This window comes from Cryptomeria japonica, chromosome 7 (assembly GCF_030272615.1).
Source record: "Cryptomeria japonica chromosome 7, Sugi_1.0, whole genome shotgun sequence".
Lineage (NCBI taxonomy): Eukaryota > Viridiplantae > Streptophyta > Pinopsida > Cupressales > Cupressaceae > Cryptomeria > Cryptomeria japonica.
In genome coordinates, this window is record NC_081411.1 from 859180754 (window position 1) to 859201014 (window position 20261).

Below are 20261 nucleotides of genomic sequence, written 5' to 3' on the forward strand. Positions count from 1 at the left end.
GTAGCATTAATTCTACCAACATTTGATATAAACGCAACCTTATTTTAATATACAAGATTTAGATTATATTTCCAAAAATAGATTTGCACTTCTAATATTTAACGTACAAATTTGATTAATTTTGAGTCAACTAGAAGCATAAAACACCCCCTCGAATCAATTAACAATAAATAATCCCTAAAACTTATCTCCTCCCACCAAAAAATTTAAACTGAGCCTAGCCAAGCCAAGAAAAGAGACAACTGCTCTAGACGCTAGACGCTAAACAAACATCGATCTCACAGCGACCGTGTGAATGAGGCAACAGAACCCGCCCAAGGAGGAAGCCGGCATGTACAAACGCCAATTTTTTCTGCGTCAGACGAGTAATTTATAAATGTGTCGTTTCAAGGAATCTCGGGAACATATCAATTTCTTCCCACCATATTGGTTATACAATACTTTTCCTGTTCTCCTCATCAATTTTTGCTTGCAAGGGTTTGAAAAGCTATCTGGCTGCTAATTTGCTAAAAGTGTTCAGCCATGGCGGCTTCAGGGATGATGATACATAACATTTCAAAACCAATGCGGATTCCAGCGACTAAAAGATTCAGTGCAGAGGCTAAATTAAGCCTCCTTAAGGCCAATTTGAGCGGTTTTAGGTTCAAACCGAGGGATAATTTAAGCTTACATAGCCAATTTGAAGGCCCATTCAGTAAACGGAGTTTAAGTGTTCGCGCGACAGTCCAATTAGTAAGCGAAGCTGCGGAAAAGGGTGGCGAGAAGAAGGAGCGGGCGTTAAGAGTAGGGTTGATTTGCGGTGGTCCGTCTGCTGAGCGGGGCATTTCGTTGAACTCTGCAAGATCGGTGCTCGATCATATCCAGGTCATTTATCTTTAAGATTGCAACAGTTTATTTTATGTCCTTTTAAAGTATCCAAGTTGGCTACAAGAAGATCAAGCGTTTTAAAGAACTTCAAATTGTTGACTCGAATTTATCGAACTTTTTAACTGAACACCTGATTTCTTTGCTCGTGAACGTCATTAAAATTCTTCCAAATTCAATTCAATAATAAAGTCTAGTAAGAGACAAAAGAGTATCAGAAGAATGAATATAAGTCGACTGGTATTAATATTGAAAAGAGAATCAAACTCTTAACCAAACACTTTATGTAGCTTTCTTTCAAATAATTAGGGAGCCTTACATTTACCATAAAAATATACATTCGTCAGTGTAATCCTGAGATTTGGGGATGGGGGACTCATTTTTGTGGTGGCAAAATTGTAGGGATTGTGAGGTAATGTCAAAATTATTTAAGTTAAATATAAACTATTAATCGTAATATATATTTTAATAATTTATAAATTTTTCAATTTTTATATATTAAATACAATAGATAGTTCTATTTTAAAAAGGATATTTCTTTTAACTATTTTAGTTTTTAGGACATTTGAGATATTATTCAAATCTTAAAATATATTTGTTGATCTCAAATGCAACTAAATAAGAAAATTTAAACTCCAGATCAACAATTTTTTCCTTTGTTTATTACAAAGAACATTTTCACTAGAATTTAAGAGAGTTTTATGTTTTACTGATAATTTATATCTTAATTGACTTGAATTGAAGTAAGAGAGATCAAACTCTTGAACAAACATTTACTTTCTCTGTCCTTTTCAACTATTTAAGATTGCTAGAAGACAAAAGAGTCTTACATCTAAAAAAATGAATATTAATTGACTTAAATGAAAATAAGAAGGATCAAATTCATTACTAAAATATTATCGTCATTACTCTTTCAAATAGTTTAGATTGCAAAGAGACAAAAGATTGTTATGTTTACTAATAAATTATATATTAATTAAGTTAAAGAAGGATCAAACTCATGACCAAACATTTATATTCTTTAGTCTTAAAATAACTAAGATACCTTACAATTAAAAAAAATATTATTTGACTTCAGATAATATAAGAAAGATTGAAATATAAACCAAAAATTATTTTCTTTATTCTTATCAAATAATTAAAATGATCAGAAGACATAATAACTTCACATTTATTAAAAAAATTAAATTAATTAAATAAAAAAATTAATTTTATAAAATTCTACATTAGGTCAATTGTAATGAAGACTTTTTTAATGTTATCATTTCAAATAATTAAGGTCTCTTTAAGATGGAAGAATATTACATTTAAAAAATAGATATTAGTTCACTTAGATAAAAATAAGATGACTCAAACTTATAAGCAATGTCTTATTTTCTTTAATCTTTTATTGATTGAATTAAAGTAAAATTGCTTATTGCTTGGCACTTTTTATAGTTACAAGCCTCACTGTATTTGTGAAGGCTTTAGGATACCTAAGACGTTGAGGTTTGGGGGATTGCAGTGGCTTGTTTTACTTGGTTGGTTGAAAGGCCTAAAAGTTCATGAGGTGCAAGATGAATAATATATCTATGTAAGATTCCTCTGTTAGGGTAATGAGTCGAATGAATTGTTGGTTATATGCAATGAAGGAACAAAACAAGATGTTTGGAAAACGCAAGAGCATTTTCAAATTATACATTAGCTACTTGTGTATATAGGGAGATTACAACATACGTGCAATGAATCCAAACCCCTTTAAATGCTTTATTATGACAAAAGATTTGACAGTCACTCCGACACTACTATCTTCATGCTTTCTCATTATTTTACAAGCATCAAATGGTACGATTATGATATGATTTTTGCACCATCCCCTTGCAAAAAATTCTTAGTCTTCAGATTTGGGCCTTAGAAATGGAGACCATTTACCTTCCATTTGACCATTCATTTGCCAATTGTTTGCTACGACCAATTGATTGCTTCTTGTAAGAGTTGGTATGGAATGCTCTATACCATGCAAGATTGGTTGAAGATTATAGCCACCCAAGATCTAGACACTTCATGAAAGCACAAGAGAGATCAACAATGAAAGAATAATACCCTTATATCAAAAGGATGCAAATGATAGATTACAATGGAATGAATTGAATTGGCCAAGGTGAACATAGGATTGCATAAGATAATGACACGTGCCTTAATCTTATGATTTGAGACTGTTGAGCAAAGTGTTGTCATTGATGTCAAAGGTGCAGTCAGTGTTGATGTCAACGTATCCAGAAGTTGTTACAACATGAAAATATTTTGAAGGATTGTGTCATGTATGTTGGATATATCTCTTATTGTCATCATGATGTTTCGGTATAAGTTGTTCTTGATTGTCTGGCATATTTGTGGAGATCCGGAAGGGTTTGTGGTAGGCTTTTGAGGTCTTTTTCTCAGAAACAATTAGTGCACCCAGTTGCATTGTCATGATGTTTCGCTCCACATTTTGCCACATTTGAGACTTATGGCTTGTGGTTTGGAAGTAAAGTAAAGTTGTATACGAAGATCGATATTCTAAAGTTTTAGAGGATTTGGTCAAGCAGACATAAAGTTAGAAGTAACAGAGTGTTCACTGTGCTAGTTGGCCAACTGTGCTAATGTTCTTGATGTTGAATATTTATAGCTTCGGTCGGAATTCGCTGATCAAGTCTATACAATTCAACTGTCTGATTGGCCTATTGGCCTTAGACATTTGTTGATCTCAAATTCAACTAAATAAGAAAATTTAAACTCCTTATCAACAATTTTTTTCTTTATTTATTACAAAGAATATTTTCACTAGAATTTAAGAGAGTTTTATGTTTTACTGAAAATTTATATCTTAACTGACTTGAATTGAAGTAAGAGAGATCAAACTCTTGAACAAACATTTACTTTCTCTGTCCTTTTCAACTATTTAAGATTGCTAGAAGACAAAAGAGTCTTACATCTAAAAAAATGAATATTAATTGACTTAAATGAAAATAAGAAGGATCAAATTCATGACTAAAAATTTATTGTCATTACTCTTTCAAATAATTTAGATTGCAAAGAGACAAAAGAGTGTTATGTTTACTAATAAATTGGATATTAATTAAGTTAAAGAAGGATCAAACTCATGACCAAACATTTATATTCTTTAATCTTAAAATAACTAAGATACTTTCAATTAAAAAAAATATTAATTGACTTCAATTAATATAAGAAAGATTGAAATATAAACCAAAAATTATTTTCTTTATTTTTATCAAATAATTAAAATGATCAGAAGACATAAGAACTTCACATTTATTTAAAAAATTAAATTAATTAAATAGAAAAACAATTTTATAAAATTCTACATTAGGTCAATTGAAATGAAGACATTTTTAATGTTATTCTTTCAAATAATTAAGGTCTCTTTAAGATGGAAGAATATTACATTTAAAAAATAGATATTAGTTCACTTAGATAAAAATAAGATGGCTCAAACTTATAAGCAATGTCTTATTTTCTTTATTCTTTTATTGATTGAATTAAAGTAAAATTGCTTATTGCTTGGCACTTTTTATAGTTACAAGCCTCACTGTATTTGTGAAGGCTTTAGGATACCTAAGACATTGAGGTTTGGGGGGATTGCAGTGGCTTGTTTTACTTGGTTGGTTGCAAGGCCTAAAAGTTCATGAGGTGCAAGATGAATAATATATCTATGTAAGATTCCTCTGTTAGGGTAATGAGTCGAATGAATTGCTGGTTATATGCAATGAAGGAACAAAACTAGATGTTTGGAAAATGCAAGAGCATTTTCAAATTATACACTAGCTACTTGTATATATAGGGAGATTACAACATATGTGCAATGAATCCAAACCCCTTTAAATGCTTTATTAATTTACAAGCATCAAATGGTATGATTATGATATGATTTTTGCACCAACCCCTTGCAATAAATTCTTAGTCTTCAGATTTGGGCCTTAGAAATGGAGACCATTTACCTTCCAATTGACCATTCATTTGCCAATTGTTTGCTACGGCCAATTGACTGCTTCTTGTAAGAGTTGGTATAGAATACTCTATACCATGCAAGATTGGTTGAAGATTATAGACACCCAAGATCTAGACATTTCATGAAAGCACAATAGAGATCAACAATGAAAGAATAATGCTCTTATATCAAAAGGATGCAAATGATAGATTACAATGGAATGAATTGAATTGGATTACAAAGGGCACCTCTTGGTTATATTGGTCAAGTGTAAGATCCCTTGCTAACTCTGATCCAAATCTGCTGGTTAGAGGCTCAAGGAATATTGTCAAACACTTTGCAGACAATGTCTGAACTTGCTGTTATGAGTTTTTGTCTGTATTGTTTTGTCAAATTCTTTGCAGACAATGTCTGAACTTGCTGTTATGAGTTTTTGTCTGTATTGTTTTGGTCTTGTATGCTGCACTCGATGTTTTTGAATGCTTCTAGCAATGCAAGATTGACTAACAATGACATAGAAATTATATGCCAACTGTTTTTATGACTTTTCACATGCATATAAATGACTGAAAATATTAACTTCAGCTACTTGACAAATTATCAAACACTTGGCATGCATCTATTCATCCCAACATGAAGGTACAACAAAAGACACTTACAAACAATAGACATTTAGACAAACATGTGGCATGCAACCATGTATCTCCTTCTTTAGATGCAACTCAAGCATAATGCTGATATACAACTGATTTTAATGAATTGATGATTAACATGCATATATATCACCATTGGCATTTTAACAAACACTTAGCATGCAAACTAGAAATTATATGGCAGCAGCATAATGATGTCTTTATTAATTATTCTCATGCCAAATAGTTACAAAGATAGAGCATGTAATTCCCAGTTTTTATGACAACAAAATTAGAGAACCTGATATGTAAAATGCCTGCTGCAAATGACGGTCTCCACTCTACAATGTATATAATCTTCTAATTAAACACGTCCCTGCTGTAGCTGTATATAATCTGCCAATTAAATACTTGATTTCTTGATGTATAATGGCCAGCCAATATGAATCTCCAGGTCTGCTGTAGATATACATTCCAATCCTTCAAACCCTAGATGAAATCTTTCACCTATTAGCACAAATTGGACTCCTGGATGAAGCCCAGACTTAGGCAATAATCTCAGCTGGTATCTCACAGCCTCAAAATTGCTAAACACTGAAGAGGTTACGTTTTCCAATGCTGGATATGGCAGAAAACCCTTGTCTTCTTCCACAGTTCATGAATGAAGAAATAACAAATGCTCAATACTGAGTTTATTGGCTTCTTCAATGTATATTTATATCTCTCCAAGAGGGGGTCGAATTTCTCCAAAAAAGCACTTTTTTAACTCATTAAACTTTTTTAATGTTGGCATTATAACTTAATTTCACCCCCTTGGCCTAGGCACATCACTTAAATAATCAATTGGCCCCTTTTTTAATGATGCAAAGACCCCTTCTTTATGAAATATTAATAACTATATAATATAACATCAAATACCTTATTATGATTAATTATTAATAAAGTGTTCACTTTATTAATAATTAAATAATCACAACTCCCCAAATAAACATTATTTCTCAATTTTGTCTGCACTCGGAAGTTAACCATTCAATCCTTTGTACGTGCAACTGCCTTACTAAAATAAGAAAGGGTCCATCTCTAATACTTCTGACTTACTATAAATAGTAAGTAGAGTAAACAGAGTCCAAATGAAGTCGAACAAAGGCCAAATCTATGAAACTCTGAGCATTGGAGATGACACAACCCTCAAAAGACCCTCTAACCATCCTCATTGGCCTATGAGGGTCAGAATGATAGGCTAATCACTTAGGAATAGGAACGAACTAAAAAGGGGACATTACACCAAGGTGAACATAGGATTGCGTAAGATAATGACATGTGCCTTAATCTTATGATTTGAGATTGTTGAGCAAAGTGTTGTCATTGATGTCAAAGGTGCAATCAGTGTTGATGTCAACGTATCCAGAAGTTGTTATGACATGAAAATATTTTGAAGGATTGTGTCATGTAAATTGGATATGTCTCTTTTTGTCATCATGATGTTTCGGTATAAGTTGTTCTTGATTGTCTAGCATATTTGTGGAGATCTGGAAGGGTTTGTGGTAGGTTTTTGAGGTCTCTTTCTCAGAAACAGTTAGTGCACCCAGTTGCATTGTCATGATGTTTCACTCCGCATTTTGCCACATTTGAGACTTATGGCTTGTGGTTTGGAAGTAAAGTAAAGTTGCATATGAAGATCGATATTCTAAAGTTTTAGAGGATTTGGTCAAGCAGACATAAAGTTAGAAGTAACAGTGTTCACTGTGCTAGTTGGCCAACTATGCTAATGTTCTTGATTGATGCACCAGAGAAGGATAATGTGCACCATCTAGAGGAAGCATGTGTATATTCATTGGGGCTAGTAGAGTGTATGTTGGGTAATACATAGCATGTCCCTACTCCTGGAGTAATGTTCGAGCCTATTACACGTTTGATTTAAGGTTTAATCTTGTGGCCAACTTGCGGATATTGTAAAAATGTTCTAGGCTGACTTAAGAATGTGATTATCATTGTAATGCATATATATTGTTGATCTAGGTTCATTCCTAGTGTGTCTATTAAGGAAGCATGGTGGAAGAGTTGTGCAAATTGCTTATTCAATTAACAAAGATGAATTAAGGTGTGGAAATCAGGCTGTAGATTGTATACACATTGAGAGAGTGTTTTGTAGCAGATTATATTTGACTGATAGTGCATTCTTAGTTTGGAAGGTCCGCATAATCCATATCTTGTTGTATTTGAGGTTAGTGCCCCATAATCAGAGCTGGTGCTTAGTTCTTGTATTATGGGATCGGTGTCTCTTGTAGGTTGGTGCCTTCAAATTCAGTGTAAGGGGATTGGTTTCTCTAATGGGTTGGTGCCCATAAACATTTGTAAGTTTTATACTTGTTTGTGAGGTTGGATTTGAACAATAGATCCAAGCAGCTATTCTCATCATGGTTTTTCCCTTCCGGGTTTCCACATATATCTAGTGCTCTCTTGTGTGGATGTGTGTTTATGTTTATCATTTGGATAGTTGCTTTATTGTGAAAATATGATCCGAAAATACTGCTAATAATAAATTGGATTTGAAGTCAAGGTTTTTTGCATATATTGATTCACGCCCCCCCTCTTAGTATATTTGTGTGCTTAACAAAGACAACTAACATGATAACCTAGGAAACAAGAAGTCGATATGATAATATAAGATCACATGACAACTAAGACTTCTAGAGAGCTTCCTAGGACCTCTGTGTACCCTAAGTAAATTTAAGTAACATGTGTGATTAGGACCTAGGTGATGAACATGCTAAGTAAAATACCCCTTTCACATAGACACTTTTGGCAATCAGTTTTTCAACTTCTGAATTAGGTTGTGTCTTACATAGAATTTGAAAAATTGGATACATTTTCCAAGGTGAAACCTCAGTACAATGTGATGCACTCTAGGATCAAGTGTGATTTCCCCTTTCAGGATTGCTTTTCTATTTTTCCCTTCTTTCACTTGTAATGGATGAAATGAATAATTCAGTCAACTAATTCCCTCTTTTTTTGTAATAACCCTTGTTGGGAATTACCCTAGATTTGCCCACAATGATCACCGCTCTTCATAATGTCATTGCTGCTCTTCTAATTCTGTTATGTGTTGGAGTAATATTCCATGAATTGCCTCCCCAAATAAACTCCAAATGATCTCTCTAATATACATATAAATGCACCTCGTAATACTATGGAAGCAACCCCTCATACAGGTCGACCAAGATGCATCTTATTTCTTTTTATTTCCCTTCACCAAAGTGGGCGCTCATCTTCATGAGGTCAGCCCAAGACAAGTTTAGTTTATTTAATTGTATTTTTAATTCATCATTCGCCAAGAGGGGCGAACATAATAAGGGGGTCGGCCTTAATACAAACTAGTTTGACTTTATTCATTTTTTTGTTTTGAGTCAGCCCTTTTTGTTGTTAATCCCCCGTTTGTTATAAATAGTGGTCGTGATCTAGTTTAGGGGCATGACATTAGGAACAAAGTGAAGGGCAACTAATCTTAGCATTCTTGCACACAATCACTCACAACCACTAGAAGATTCACATTACAAAAGCATTAACTTCAAACACCATCTTTATTAATTAAAATCTAGATACATCTTTGTCTCAAAGGCACATAGTCCAGCAAGAGGAACTTTTCAATCCTCTCACACTCACACACACAACAACATGCCTATATATCGGCCAAGCAGTGATATACGAGAACCTTTTCTTACATTCTCTCATCTCAATCCTCAGCTAAGGAGGAGGCTATGTCATTTTTTCTCTTCCACTTTCCTTATGTCTTAGGAGGAAGACATTTGGTAAATCCTCTCAATACTCTCCTCATTGCCCCTTAACCTGCATACAAAGGTTGTGTTTATAAGAAAGCAATCGCTCAAACGGTTAATGTTGAGACATGGACCAGCTAGGACTCTAACCTAGGACCTTCCATACGCTACTGGAGTGCTCTACCATTGAGCTACTGGCCCCTCTTGAACCAGTCCATCGTCGGTCCGGGTCTGGCTTATTTCCAACACCAACACCCCCCTGAAGCCATACCTCTCGTGTTCTTGGGGCTCCTAGCCTGGACCTGGTTCTGATACCATGTTGAGACATGGACTAGCTAGGACTCGAACCTAGGACCTTCCATACGCTGCTGGAGTGCTCTACCATTGAGCTACTGGCCCCTCTTGGACCAGTCCATCGTCGGTCCGGGTGTGGCTTATTTCCAACACCAACACCCCCCCTTAAGCCACACCTCTCGTGTGCTTGGGGCTCCTAGCCTATACCTAGCTCTGATACAATGTTGAGACATGGACTAGCTAGGACTCGAACCTAGGACCTTCCATACGTTGTTGGAGTGCTCTACCATTGAGCTATTGGCCCCTCTTGGACCAGTTCATTGTCGGTCTGGGTGTGGCTTATTTCCAACACCAACAGTTAAGACGCCCAACAATAAAAACTGTCATTGACCAGTTAAGGCATGACCACCTTCAGAGGATAAAAATGTGAGATTGAAATAGCAAAGGATTGCAGTGCATGGTAAAAGCAGATGCTTGACAGATTTGTTGCCAGCCAATAAAGATTGTTAAATTTATGGATCAGAATTAAAATTTATCTTTGATATTATAAATCTGAAGCAAAATATTAATATGATGAGGATATTAATTCCTCTTTTGGACGCTAGATTCTCCTAGACTGCTCAATTTAGTTATATGAATTTGCTGATGATCATGCACAACATATATAAGTTTGGTTTCCCCAATTATGACAGCAGACTGTATACTTATGTAGTGTCTATATGAACAGCAAATAACTCTATGAATTATACAGCAAGTGAAGGATCTCATTCCACACGGATATGCTTCTGCAGGCTACGAACTAATTTGTATATTCTTCCAAACAGCATAGCATTCTCTCCTTTTACACCCGATATAATCGGTGTATGCCAAGCGGTGTAAGTAGTATTACAACCGATGTCTATCAGTGTTGGCTTAATGCTAATAGCTGATAGTTATCGGTGTGTTAGCCTTAACAACTGATAACTATCGGTGTAGACTAACACACCTATAACTATCGGTGATCTTCGTTATGTTGCCACCCGATTATCATATGCAACCTGATAATATATGCAGCCCGATATATTATATGCAACCCAATATTTAATCGGTGTTTTCATTAATCATTTATTTAATATTATTTATGTTAATCGATATATATCTAAATACAAGATCTAATAGACCGATGAACATAACCAAAATATATAGTATTAATTATTATTATCTAATCAATTTAACAATAATAATAATAAATAACATAATGATATATATAATTAAATGTTGAATGCCTTAAGGCCAATTTAACATTTAATTTTATCTGACTGAAGCTATAAATCATCAACAAAGATTCTATCATGATCACAACAGAAGGAAGAAAACGGTTTTAATTTGTTGCCTATCATGCTGTCTGCTCACTATGTTTGCAGGTTTAAGAATATTTGCTAAGACCATTAGCTATGAATCATAGAAATTTTCAAAGCAGAGATGCCATTATAATTGGTAGGTTTCTATTTAGCCTGCGAGCATGAGAATCCCATTCAAGAAAGAGGAACTATTTAACCACTGTCAGGTGTGATTCCTACGGGCTTTTATAAAGAGTGACATCAGCCAAAAGAGGGATGGTGTGGGTAAGATTTTTTAATGTCCACGAGACTAAAAATAACCTATGGGATAGTCAACCTTGTCATTTTGACTTATACATTTCAATCCTTTTCCTATTCAAGGTGACAACGAGCTGCCCAACTTCTCTATAGGCCCTTCATTGAATAGACCATACCAAGAACCAACTGTCAAAATATTTAGACATTTGTCCTTGATGTCCTTGAAGTCATCACACTCCATAATGAAGTGTTTTTTTTCATTCCATTGCCCCAAGTTCAAAAAATACATACCTTTTCTTCCCAAGCTTCTTTTGGCCTTTTCCATTGTCGTGTTTCACATCGGAGTTGATGAGAGTTAGTTCTTAATTGAGCAATAAGAATTTTGCTTCTTCACAGAATACTAGGCCCTATGTACATCTTTTTAATGATCATCACATGTGGGGTTGAACTCCTCAATATAATATTTTTTCTTTCTCCCTAGCACTTTATCCCAATGTACACTTGTGAAACTTATCCATAACAAAAGCCTTTATCTCTTTGCTATTTGTGGGGTATGAATTCAAGTAGATATTCCATCTATTCATTCATTTGTTGCTTCATCTAGGTTTTTTTTTTCTTTCTTTTTTTTTTTTTTTTCTCAATATGTCATTGAAAAAAACTTTAGGCCATCTACCTATTTCCATTTATTCAATTCTTTTTAAATATCTTATGAGACACATCATTGCAACAAGTTCTTTTGGATTTTCTCAATTTGTTTCCACTTTGATTTTGAGGTGTTGCTAGCCCAAAATTCACATTACATTAAGTAGTATGCCTTTAAGCTTTGATAATGTTGTATTTACATTAAACAAATTCAATCCAAACATGGAAATCTGTGATTTCTTCCTTGACTGATGAAGAAAATAGAGTTTAAAAATCACTTGATTGGTAAAGAAACTAGTTTGTTTGTGAAGAATTCTTAACATTTCAATAGGGAAGAATAAGTTTTTCAAATGTTTTTACTATAATCAAAGAGGACATATCTAGGTGAATTGTATTCAATGTGTCAAGCACCTTATTGACAACAAGTTGAAGACAAATGATACTTTTATTGCTATTGAAACTGAGATAGAAAGGTGTGGTTCTACAACATAGGATCGAGATTCTCCTGACCCTGAAAATGAAAAGGAATACTGTTTTTAGAATTAAGTAGGTCAAGGAGTAGGCTACATGCATTGGAGGTTGGACGATTTTTATCTTTTCAAGTTAGCTGCTTGCTCATAGATGGTACTCCGCATGAGAAGCTCCAATTCTACATTTGTGTCCCTTCTTAGAGCAAGGGAGGGCTTGGCAATTTTGTCTTTTGTGGATAGTTGAGCATGTTTTCATCCATAGGAGAAGCATTGCCGTGGATAGTTGAGTATGTCTAGATGTGCAGCTGTTTGGTATTGTTGCATTGTGGATGGTTGAGTGTGTCTTTATTTACATGTGAAGTGGTATTCTTGTGGATAGTTGAGTATGTTTTGATTCACAAGAGGAGTGCTGTACTTGTGAATAGTTGAGTATGTGTAGATTCATAGGTATTGTTGGACAATCAAAACATCTACTTAGAAAAGAGAATTAATAATATTTTATATTTTGCAGTTATTGTTGTGAACAATATGGTTTTGTTTTTACAATATTTATGCTTATTGATTTGAACATTTGGGGTGTACAACTTGGGATGAGTGACAGTGATGTATGCATGAATGCATTGACACATCTCAATTCCATTTTAGAGGATTCTCTATTGGATCTTCATTTGGATTTGAGAGTGTAGTTGGTGTTTGTATTCAATCCACCTACCCTTCGTTCCTTGGAGAATTTTAATGACATAGAATGCCAATACCGAGATTATTGTGATGACATTTTTGATAGCACGTGTTTTTGTTGATTTATTTGCTTTAATGACAAAGTTATATGTCAATATAAACATTTTGGAAGATAGTAGCAATTATGTGTCAGTATTGCTTCTAGAGTAATGAAAATTTCCTTTAGTAGTTTATCAAAATTTCGTTACATATGTGTAATTTTACTTTTTATGAATGCTGTATCCAGCGATATTCATATTAAGGGGCCTTGAAAAATAACTATATCCATATACATGTCTATAGATATGCTTATTTCCTAAAAAATCTTGACATTTCTTTGTTTAGCTCTGAATGGCATAGCCTAGCTAGTGGATTAAGACTATATGTTGGCATAAATACATGTTCTGCTAGAGCATTGTTAGGTCATTTCATGGCTTATGTCAGTCCATCAAAGTACACCTATTGGAATATTTTAAGGTCTTCTCATGGCATATAGGAGTCAATCATGAAAGTAAGCAATGAAGGAAAATGAGAACAGCATGCCGTGTCATTTTTGAGTGCACCTTAAGAAATTAGCTGGGAAAAGGAAGCGGGTGGAAAGATTAAATTTTTGTTATTAAAGTATTAGTTCAAAGTGACATTAGGAGCATTGCCATGTCAAGATGAAGGCAACTGCTTTGGTGATTTATACTTGAATACTCACAAACTCTTTTCAATGTAGGTATATGGCTAGATTATTTAGATTAGAAACATGACAAATGTCTAAAGCACAAACTTCCGTAGGAATCCTTGGAAAGGGGAACATACTGTAAGGTCCTTGTCATAGAACTGTATTAAGTTAATGCATTAATGTGTATGATTTAATGAACATATAAGCTTTAGTGATAATTTAAGAAGTTTTTTGACAAGCGGGATGAATTAATTCCTTTTCTGGTCACCTGGCTATTTTTCTACATTGTATTTATGTAATGTTTATAACTTGGTTCATATGACATAGGATGTTCTCATTACAAAGACTCATTTTGCACAGTTGCATGCCTTTTTTCATAGTTCTCTAAGGGGTTGGATTGATTAAATGATTTTTGGTAATTTATCTGTTTTACTGAAAATGCAGAGAGGGATTGAAATTTTCATTACTTTTGAATGATGTCTTCTCACAATTTGAAACGCTTGATTGGATAGTAATCAGTTTTGATTCTTGCAACAGGGTGAAGATTTATCTGTGAGCTGCTATTATATTGATTGTGAACTCAATGCTTATGCAATATCTTCTGCACAGGTTTGCTCTTCAGCAAGGGAATTCTTTATTTTAGCTTTAGATCTTGAGGTTGGTAAAGTTTTGCCCAACAGTCGTGACAACTCACTGAATAATGTGCTAATTATATATGGGTAAATCTTGGTTGTATAAGAGAGGTCCTTGCATATCATGCAATTAGAAATCTGGTTGCTTTGTTTGTCTGGGAAATAGTGTGAATTTTGACAAATAAAATGTTATTGTTCCTTATGCTTGAGAGCTTAATAGAAAATGATGTTAAAGTTTGAGTTTCAAGAGCATACATCAAGTGAAGCATACTACCATGAGAAGAAAAATATTTTTTGATTTGGACAGGTTCTATAAATGGGCTAATTTTTGTGTTGAGTACTATGGCATAATAATGAGGAAACTTAACTGTTCTTAGCTGTTGATTTATTACATACTTCAATTCAGGATTTATTTATAAATAATTTTTGTGGTTAAAAGACAGGTTTGAAATAGTTAATTTTAGTTGGTGAGCTCAATTATCAATTTGTATGCTCCTAAATCTCATTAAAACAAGTAGACAGGTTCTTTATACCTATAAAAGGGTTGATTTTTGTTTTGAGTACTAGGACATAATAATGAGGAATCTTAACTGTTTGTAGCTGTTGATTGCATGCATACATCAGTTCAGGATTTATTTTAAATAAGTTGTGAGGTGAAAAGACAGTTTTGGATAGTTAATTTTGTTTGGTGAGCTCAAATGATCAATTTGTATGTTCCTGAGTCACATCAAACTGAGTAGTAGATTGTTGACAAATGATTCTAGATGTAATTACTAATTAACGTGGGCTGCATGATTGGCGTTTTCTAGATAAAATAAATCTAAGTCAATATCTCAGAGGCATGTAGATGAGAACGAGGTCACTGGTCATTTAGAATTGGTAGTTCCTCCTTATGACAAAAAAATTGACTCAATTTAGTAGATTGTGTTGCAAGATTTGGGTTTATCTTGATATTCTCTCCTTATGCTATTTCAATATTTTAAATGTTAATAACCTTTTTTTGTTTTGTTTTGGACAGATGTATTCAAATACTCCAGCTGATTTTGATTTCAAACTTAGCAGGTTAGCAAAATAACCAAAATGAGCTATCACTAATGCCAGAGGGAATCCTATTCTCACTTTCCAGCATAAAAAATGAGATTCACTGTTAGTAGCCAATAAAGACAAAATATACATAGAGCTAAGAAAGGATGAGGAAAAATACTATTGAGTAGTCTTCTGAAATTTATGCTTTAGCAAAGTTTTTGTTAAGTTTGCTTCTTCAGCATGATCATTGATTGGCTGCTTGGTTTCCTAAGATTGTTTATATGATCGGTCAACTCTAGTTTGTTGTTGTTAGAGTTAATAAATAATGATCTGGTTTACATTAGTAGTCACAGTTGGGCTGTTGATAGATATTATCTGGCATCCATTTTGAAGATGGCTCTCTTTAATGGGGACAAATCTGTGTTTTGCACTGGTTATCTCCTTGAAACATTTCCAGCATTTTAATTTATATTTTACATAGTTACCCAGAAATGCACTCTTGATGTCTGGTATTTATTTGCCTTCACAGAAACACATCTCAGTCTCAGAAATGCTTATAGGTGCATCTCTACATGCTTCAAGACTTCAGCCCTTTCTTCGTAGTGTCTCCATATGGAAAACCAGAAAACATCCTATAGAATTTTCTTGTACATCTCATGTAACTTGGTTTTTTTCCCTCTTGTGCTGAGAACTGGTTGAATAAAGTTCAAAAGATTTGAGGAAAAATGTTAATAGGCAGGTATTTTGATGAATATTGCATAAAAACTAAAACACTACATGTATTGTAGCAGATATTTTTCTTACAAAGCCTGAAATGGTTGCTGTAAGCAGACAAAACCGTAAGAACAATCAAGACACCTATGCATACACAAGCATTTTCATTTGATTGAAACTGGAAATAGGGGTACTCTATGTTAGTAGTTTGATCTAATAAACTGTTGCATTTCTTATTAAGTAACATGAGTACTTAAATAATGCATTCTCCATTGTCATCAGTCTACGCAAAAAGGCATTCAGGTGTATTCAATCATTGTTGACTATTTAGATTTAGTAGGATTGTCACATACAATAAAGTTTAGGAGCAATAATCATTTTGGGCATATTGTGGTATATAATTTCTAACTTATTTGAGGAAAAATGTTCTAAATTATTTGAATCTAGATATAGTATATTTATAAGCAATATTAATATATAATTCGGTAATGATGAATAATGTTGATAAAATGCTGAGTATGGAAGGTTATGGAACTGGTATGGGAAACTTAATTAACATGTGTATTTTGTACATGGCATACTCTCGGCAGTTTTATGGCTGTCTATCTTCTACTAACTATGTCTATACTTGATATATTATGACAATTATCTATGTAGATATGCATGTATAGTGTTAAAAAGCTGTGATGTCTAAATAATTGTTATGAAAGATTGTAATGTCCCCACCTTTTTAGCATCTCAGTGGAGTTCTTAGCCTTTACATTCTCCGAAGGCTAAGTGGAGAAATAAGGAGAAATTGATTAAATTAATTTCTTATTAAGTCATTAAATAAAATAAAATAAAAAAGGTGACTTTATATTTAATTAATTTAATTAAAAGTGACTTAAGTGATTTATTTTAAATATTTTAATGTTATTATAAAGTTATAAAGTAACTTTATAATAATAAAGTCACTTTAATATTATAATGTGTGAATATGTCTTTAATCCCACATTGGCCAAGAAAGTGTTCGAGCTCTCATAAGAAAGAATAAAAAGGGACTTAAGAGTTCATTTTATATCATCCATCCAGAGAATTGATATTTGTTTGTTATGAACTTGGGAGAAGAAGCCAAGGGTTTCTGATTCAGTCAGCCATTGGAGAGCGACAATTCTTCAGTGTTGCAACCATTTGAGGTGGTGAAATATCCACTGAATTTGGCATTTCAGGAGAGCTTCATTCTGGAGTTCTATTTGGGCTTTAAAAAGAAGGGAAGACATCTAGGGTATGCAGATTTTCGAATAAATATCAATTGCAGACCTACAGTTTCATTTGGCAGCCATTAAAAATCAGAATTGAAGCAATCATTTCAAGATACAATTGCTGCTACAGTACCCGCGCTACAGTAACCGTGCTATAGTAGACGCTACAGTACTCGCGCTACAGTAATCCGTGAATAGTGAAACGCTACAGTGGCATGAATAGTGACGTGCTACAGTACTAAGAAATCAGGCATTTAATTGGCAAATTATTCGTAGCTATAGCAGGAACGTGTTTAATTGGCAGTCCATTGAAGAGTGGAGACCATCATTTGCAGCAAGCATTTTACATATCAGGTTCTCTAATTTTGCTGTCATAAGTTTTGGAAATTACATGTTATACCTTTGTAACTATTTGGTGTGAGAATAACTAATAAAAACTTCATTATGCTGCTGCCACATAATTTCTAGTTTGCATGCCAAGTGTTTGATGATTTGTCAAGCAGCTGTAGTTGTTATTTTTAGTTACTTATATGCATCAAAATCAATTGGCATATCATTTCTAGTCAATCTTTCATGGTTAGAGGCATTCAAAACATTAATTGCAGTGTACAAGACCCAAACAATACAAACAGAAAACTCATAACAGCAAGTACAGACTTTGCAAGACAAGTGTTTGACAAAATTCCCAAAGGTAGAAATCAATGATTTAAGGGCAAAGTTAGTAAGGGTTCTTACAAAGATGTCTAAATAATTGTTATGAAAGATGAAACTGTTATTCTTCCATGCGTGACTCTTCACCTTCTATTGGTTAGGTCGAATAGCATCATAGTGTTGTTGAATATTCCGGACAACTAAGAGGGGGAGAATCAGTTGTACATTAAAACATTTAATTTTTCCCATAGAAACAGATCCTGTAAACTAATCTTAGATTACTTAACCAAAAGTAGATATAAACATGAAAGATCATACACATGAAACACCAGATATGACGTGGAAAACCCAAGAAGGGAAAAACTACGGAGAATGTTAGTTCTCAATATGAAAACACCTGTTAGGGTGACATCGGTTAAGGTGATTTTTACAAGATGGTTCATTGGCCCGACTAAAATCGCCAGAAAAAGAAAGAGGGCTCACTGCCTAGAAGAATAAGAAAGAAAGAAAGAATCCACCACAGAAACACATAGCTAACTTGCCAGAAGAAACCTTAGGCTCATTGCCACCAGTATCAAACAACATCAACACACAACCATACTGATCGTCTGCAACCAATCATAACAACAGGATACAACTCTTCTTTTCAATCCAATTCCTCTATTTCTTTCTATATATTTCCTCATTACAATCATTCTTCATTTATACTGATCTCCGAAATGGAATTTTCAAGCCGGCCAAGGAGATAAAGAAACAAAATTCAAAATAGGTCTTCACTAAGCATTCCCATAGTGGAAAGGAATGAGAAGTGACCAGACCATGATGCAGCAACATGTTATCCAAATGCTGCAATCATTGGAGCAAAAGATAGAGCATCTGGGGTTAACCAGACTCGAACTGATCATATCCAAAACCACAACTCCGGAGCACACCAACACGTGCCGAATCAAAATAACAAAGATATACACATGAATAACATAAATCTGAAATCTTATCAATAGAATTGGAAATGCGGAGGAATGCCGAGCACTGCAACCTCTGCCAGAAAACATCATTACTACATAGACTTCCGGAGCACAACTTCCGGACCTCCAAAACACGAGAGAAATATCGCAAGGCAATATCTAACAACATATCAACACATCATGAACACATCTGCAACATCTTAACAATGCAAAGCAAAACGAAACACTGAAACACAAAATCAGTACATTGGCATCAATGACAACCATGCTGACACATCAAATAACTTCACATTTGCAACAATCTCCCCCTTTGTCATTGATGGCAACATTCATCAACGACAAACACATATTTCTTCTTTCAAATCTCTCCCCCTTAGAAAAATGACTATATCTCTCCAAACTTTTCCAAACTCTTTCAAACTATCCACACAAATTCTCCCCCTTTGACATCAAGGAAAAAGGTAAACAACAACTCAATTCAGAATCCACACAACTCCCCCTAAGAGGAAGCCCCAAAAAATTAGCCTAGACTAAAATATGCTTGAAGTTCCTTGGACTAATTCACTGGAAAATGCACTTAGTTCAAACTAGGAAGGGGTATGACCCCCAACATCTGCCGGAGATACTCAAAAGTATCTTTGCATAAAGTTTTCGTAAAGATATCCGCAATTTGCTCTTTTGTAGGTATATATGTAAGTTTTACTTCATTGTTCAACACCTTCTCTCTTAAGAAATGATACCGAATAGAGATATGCTTTGTTCTAGAATGCAATATCGGTTTTTTAGAGATATTAATTACACTTGTATTATCACACGTGATTGAGATCGGTTCATCAAATATCACACCAATATCCTTCAATGTCTGTTTCATCCAAAGTACGCTGCAATATACTCAGCTTCTGCAGTTGATAAAGATACAAAATCCTGCTTCTTGCTTAACCGTGCAACTAACTAGGAGCCAAGGAAAAATGCTCCACCACTATTACTTTTTCTATCATCAACACTTCCTGCCCAATCTGCATCAGTATAAACTTTTAGAGTAAAGTTTGATCCTTTGGGATACCTGTTGTGCGTTGCACACGCCCCCTTGTCGCCGACAGGGTCCCCCTTTCCAGTTTTGAGTTTTTTGATCGTCATCCCGAGAATCGAAGCAGAGTTTCTCGTGTCTCCTCGAGCGAGTTCGTGATCAGTTCGTAAGCTGATCGACGTTGGAATAATGAACCAATGAGTCCTCTTGACTGATCTGGCTTTCGGGCGTAAATACCGAAAGTTTGTCCCAAATTTCAAAGCTTAACGTAATGCAAACATTTTTTCGGACTCTAGGTCCGAACTTGGCGAAAGTCAAGTTGAGGTAAAAAGGGAAACGTTATGCGCTCCCCCTTTTGGATTTAAGCGTCCGAAGGTGAAAATTCAAAATTTTGAA

The 20261-nt window shown here is 34.3% G+C and overlaps 1 protein-coding gene across 2 annotated transcripts in view; it reads left to right on the forward strand.

Annotated features, from left to right (window-relative positions):
• Window positions 1-220: 220 nt before the first annotated feature.
• Window positions 221-20261, forward strand: part of LOC131047033 (uncharacterized) — a 366423-nt gene continuing 346382 nt past the window's right edge. The window contains exons 1-3 of one of the 2 annotated variants that reach the window (XR_009358409.1): window positions 221-864; window positions 14147-14218; window positions 15260-15303. Coding sequence is in view for 1 of the 2 variants with exons in the window: in XM_057980827.2 (XP_057836810.1) it covers window positions 523-864; window positions 14147-14218; window positions 15260-15303 (458 nt within the window). In the remaining variant the exon portion in view is untranslated. The remainder of the gene's footprint in view (window positions 865-14146; window positions 14219-15259; window positions 15304-20261) is intronic. The other variant, XM_057980827.2, reaches the window with a different exon arrangement.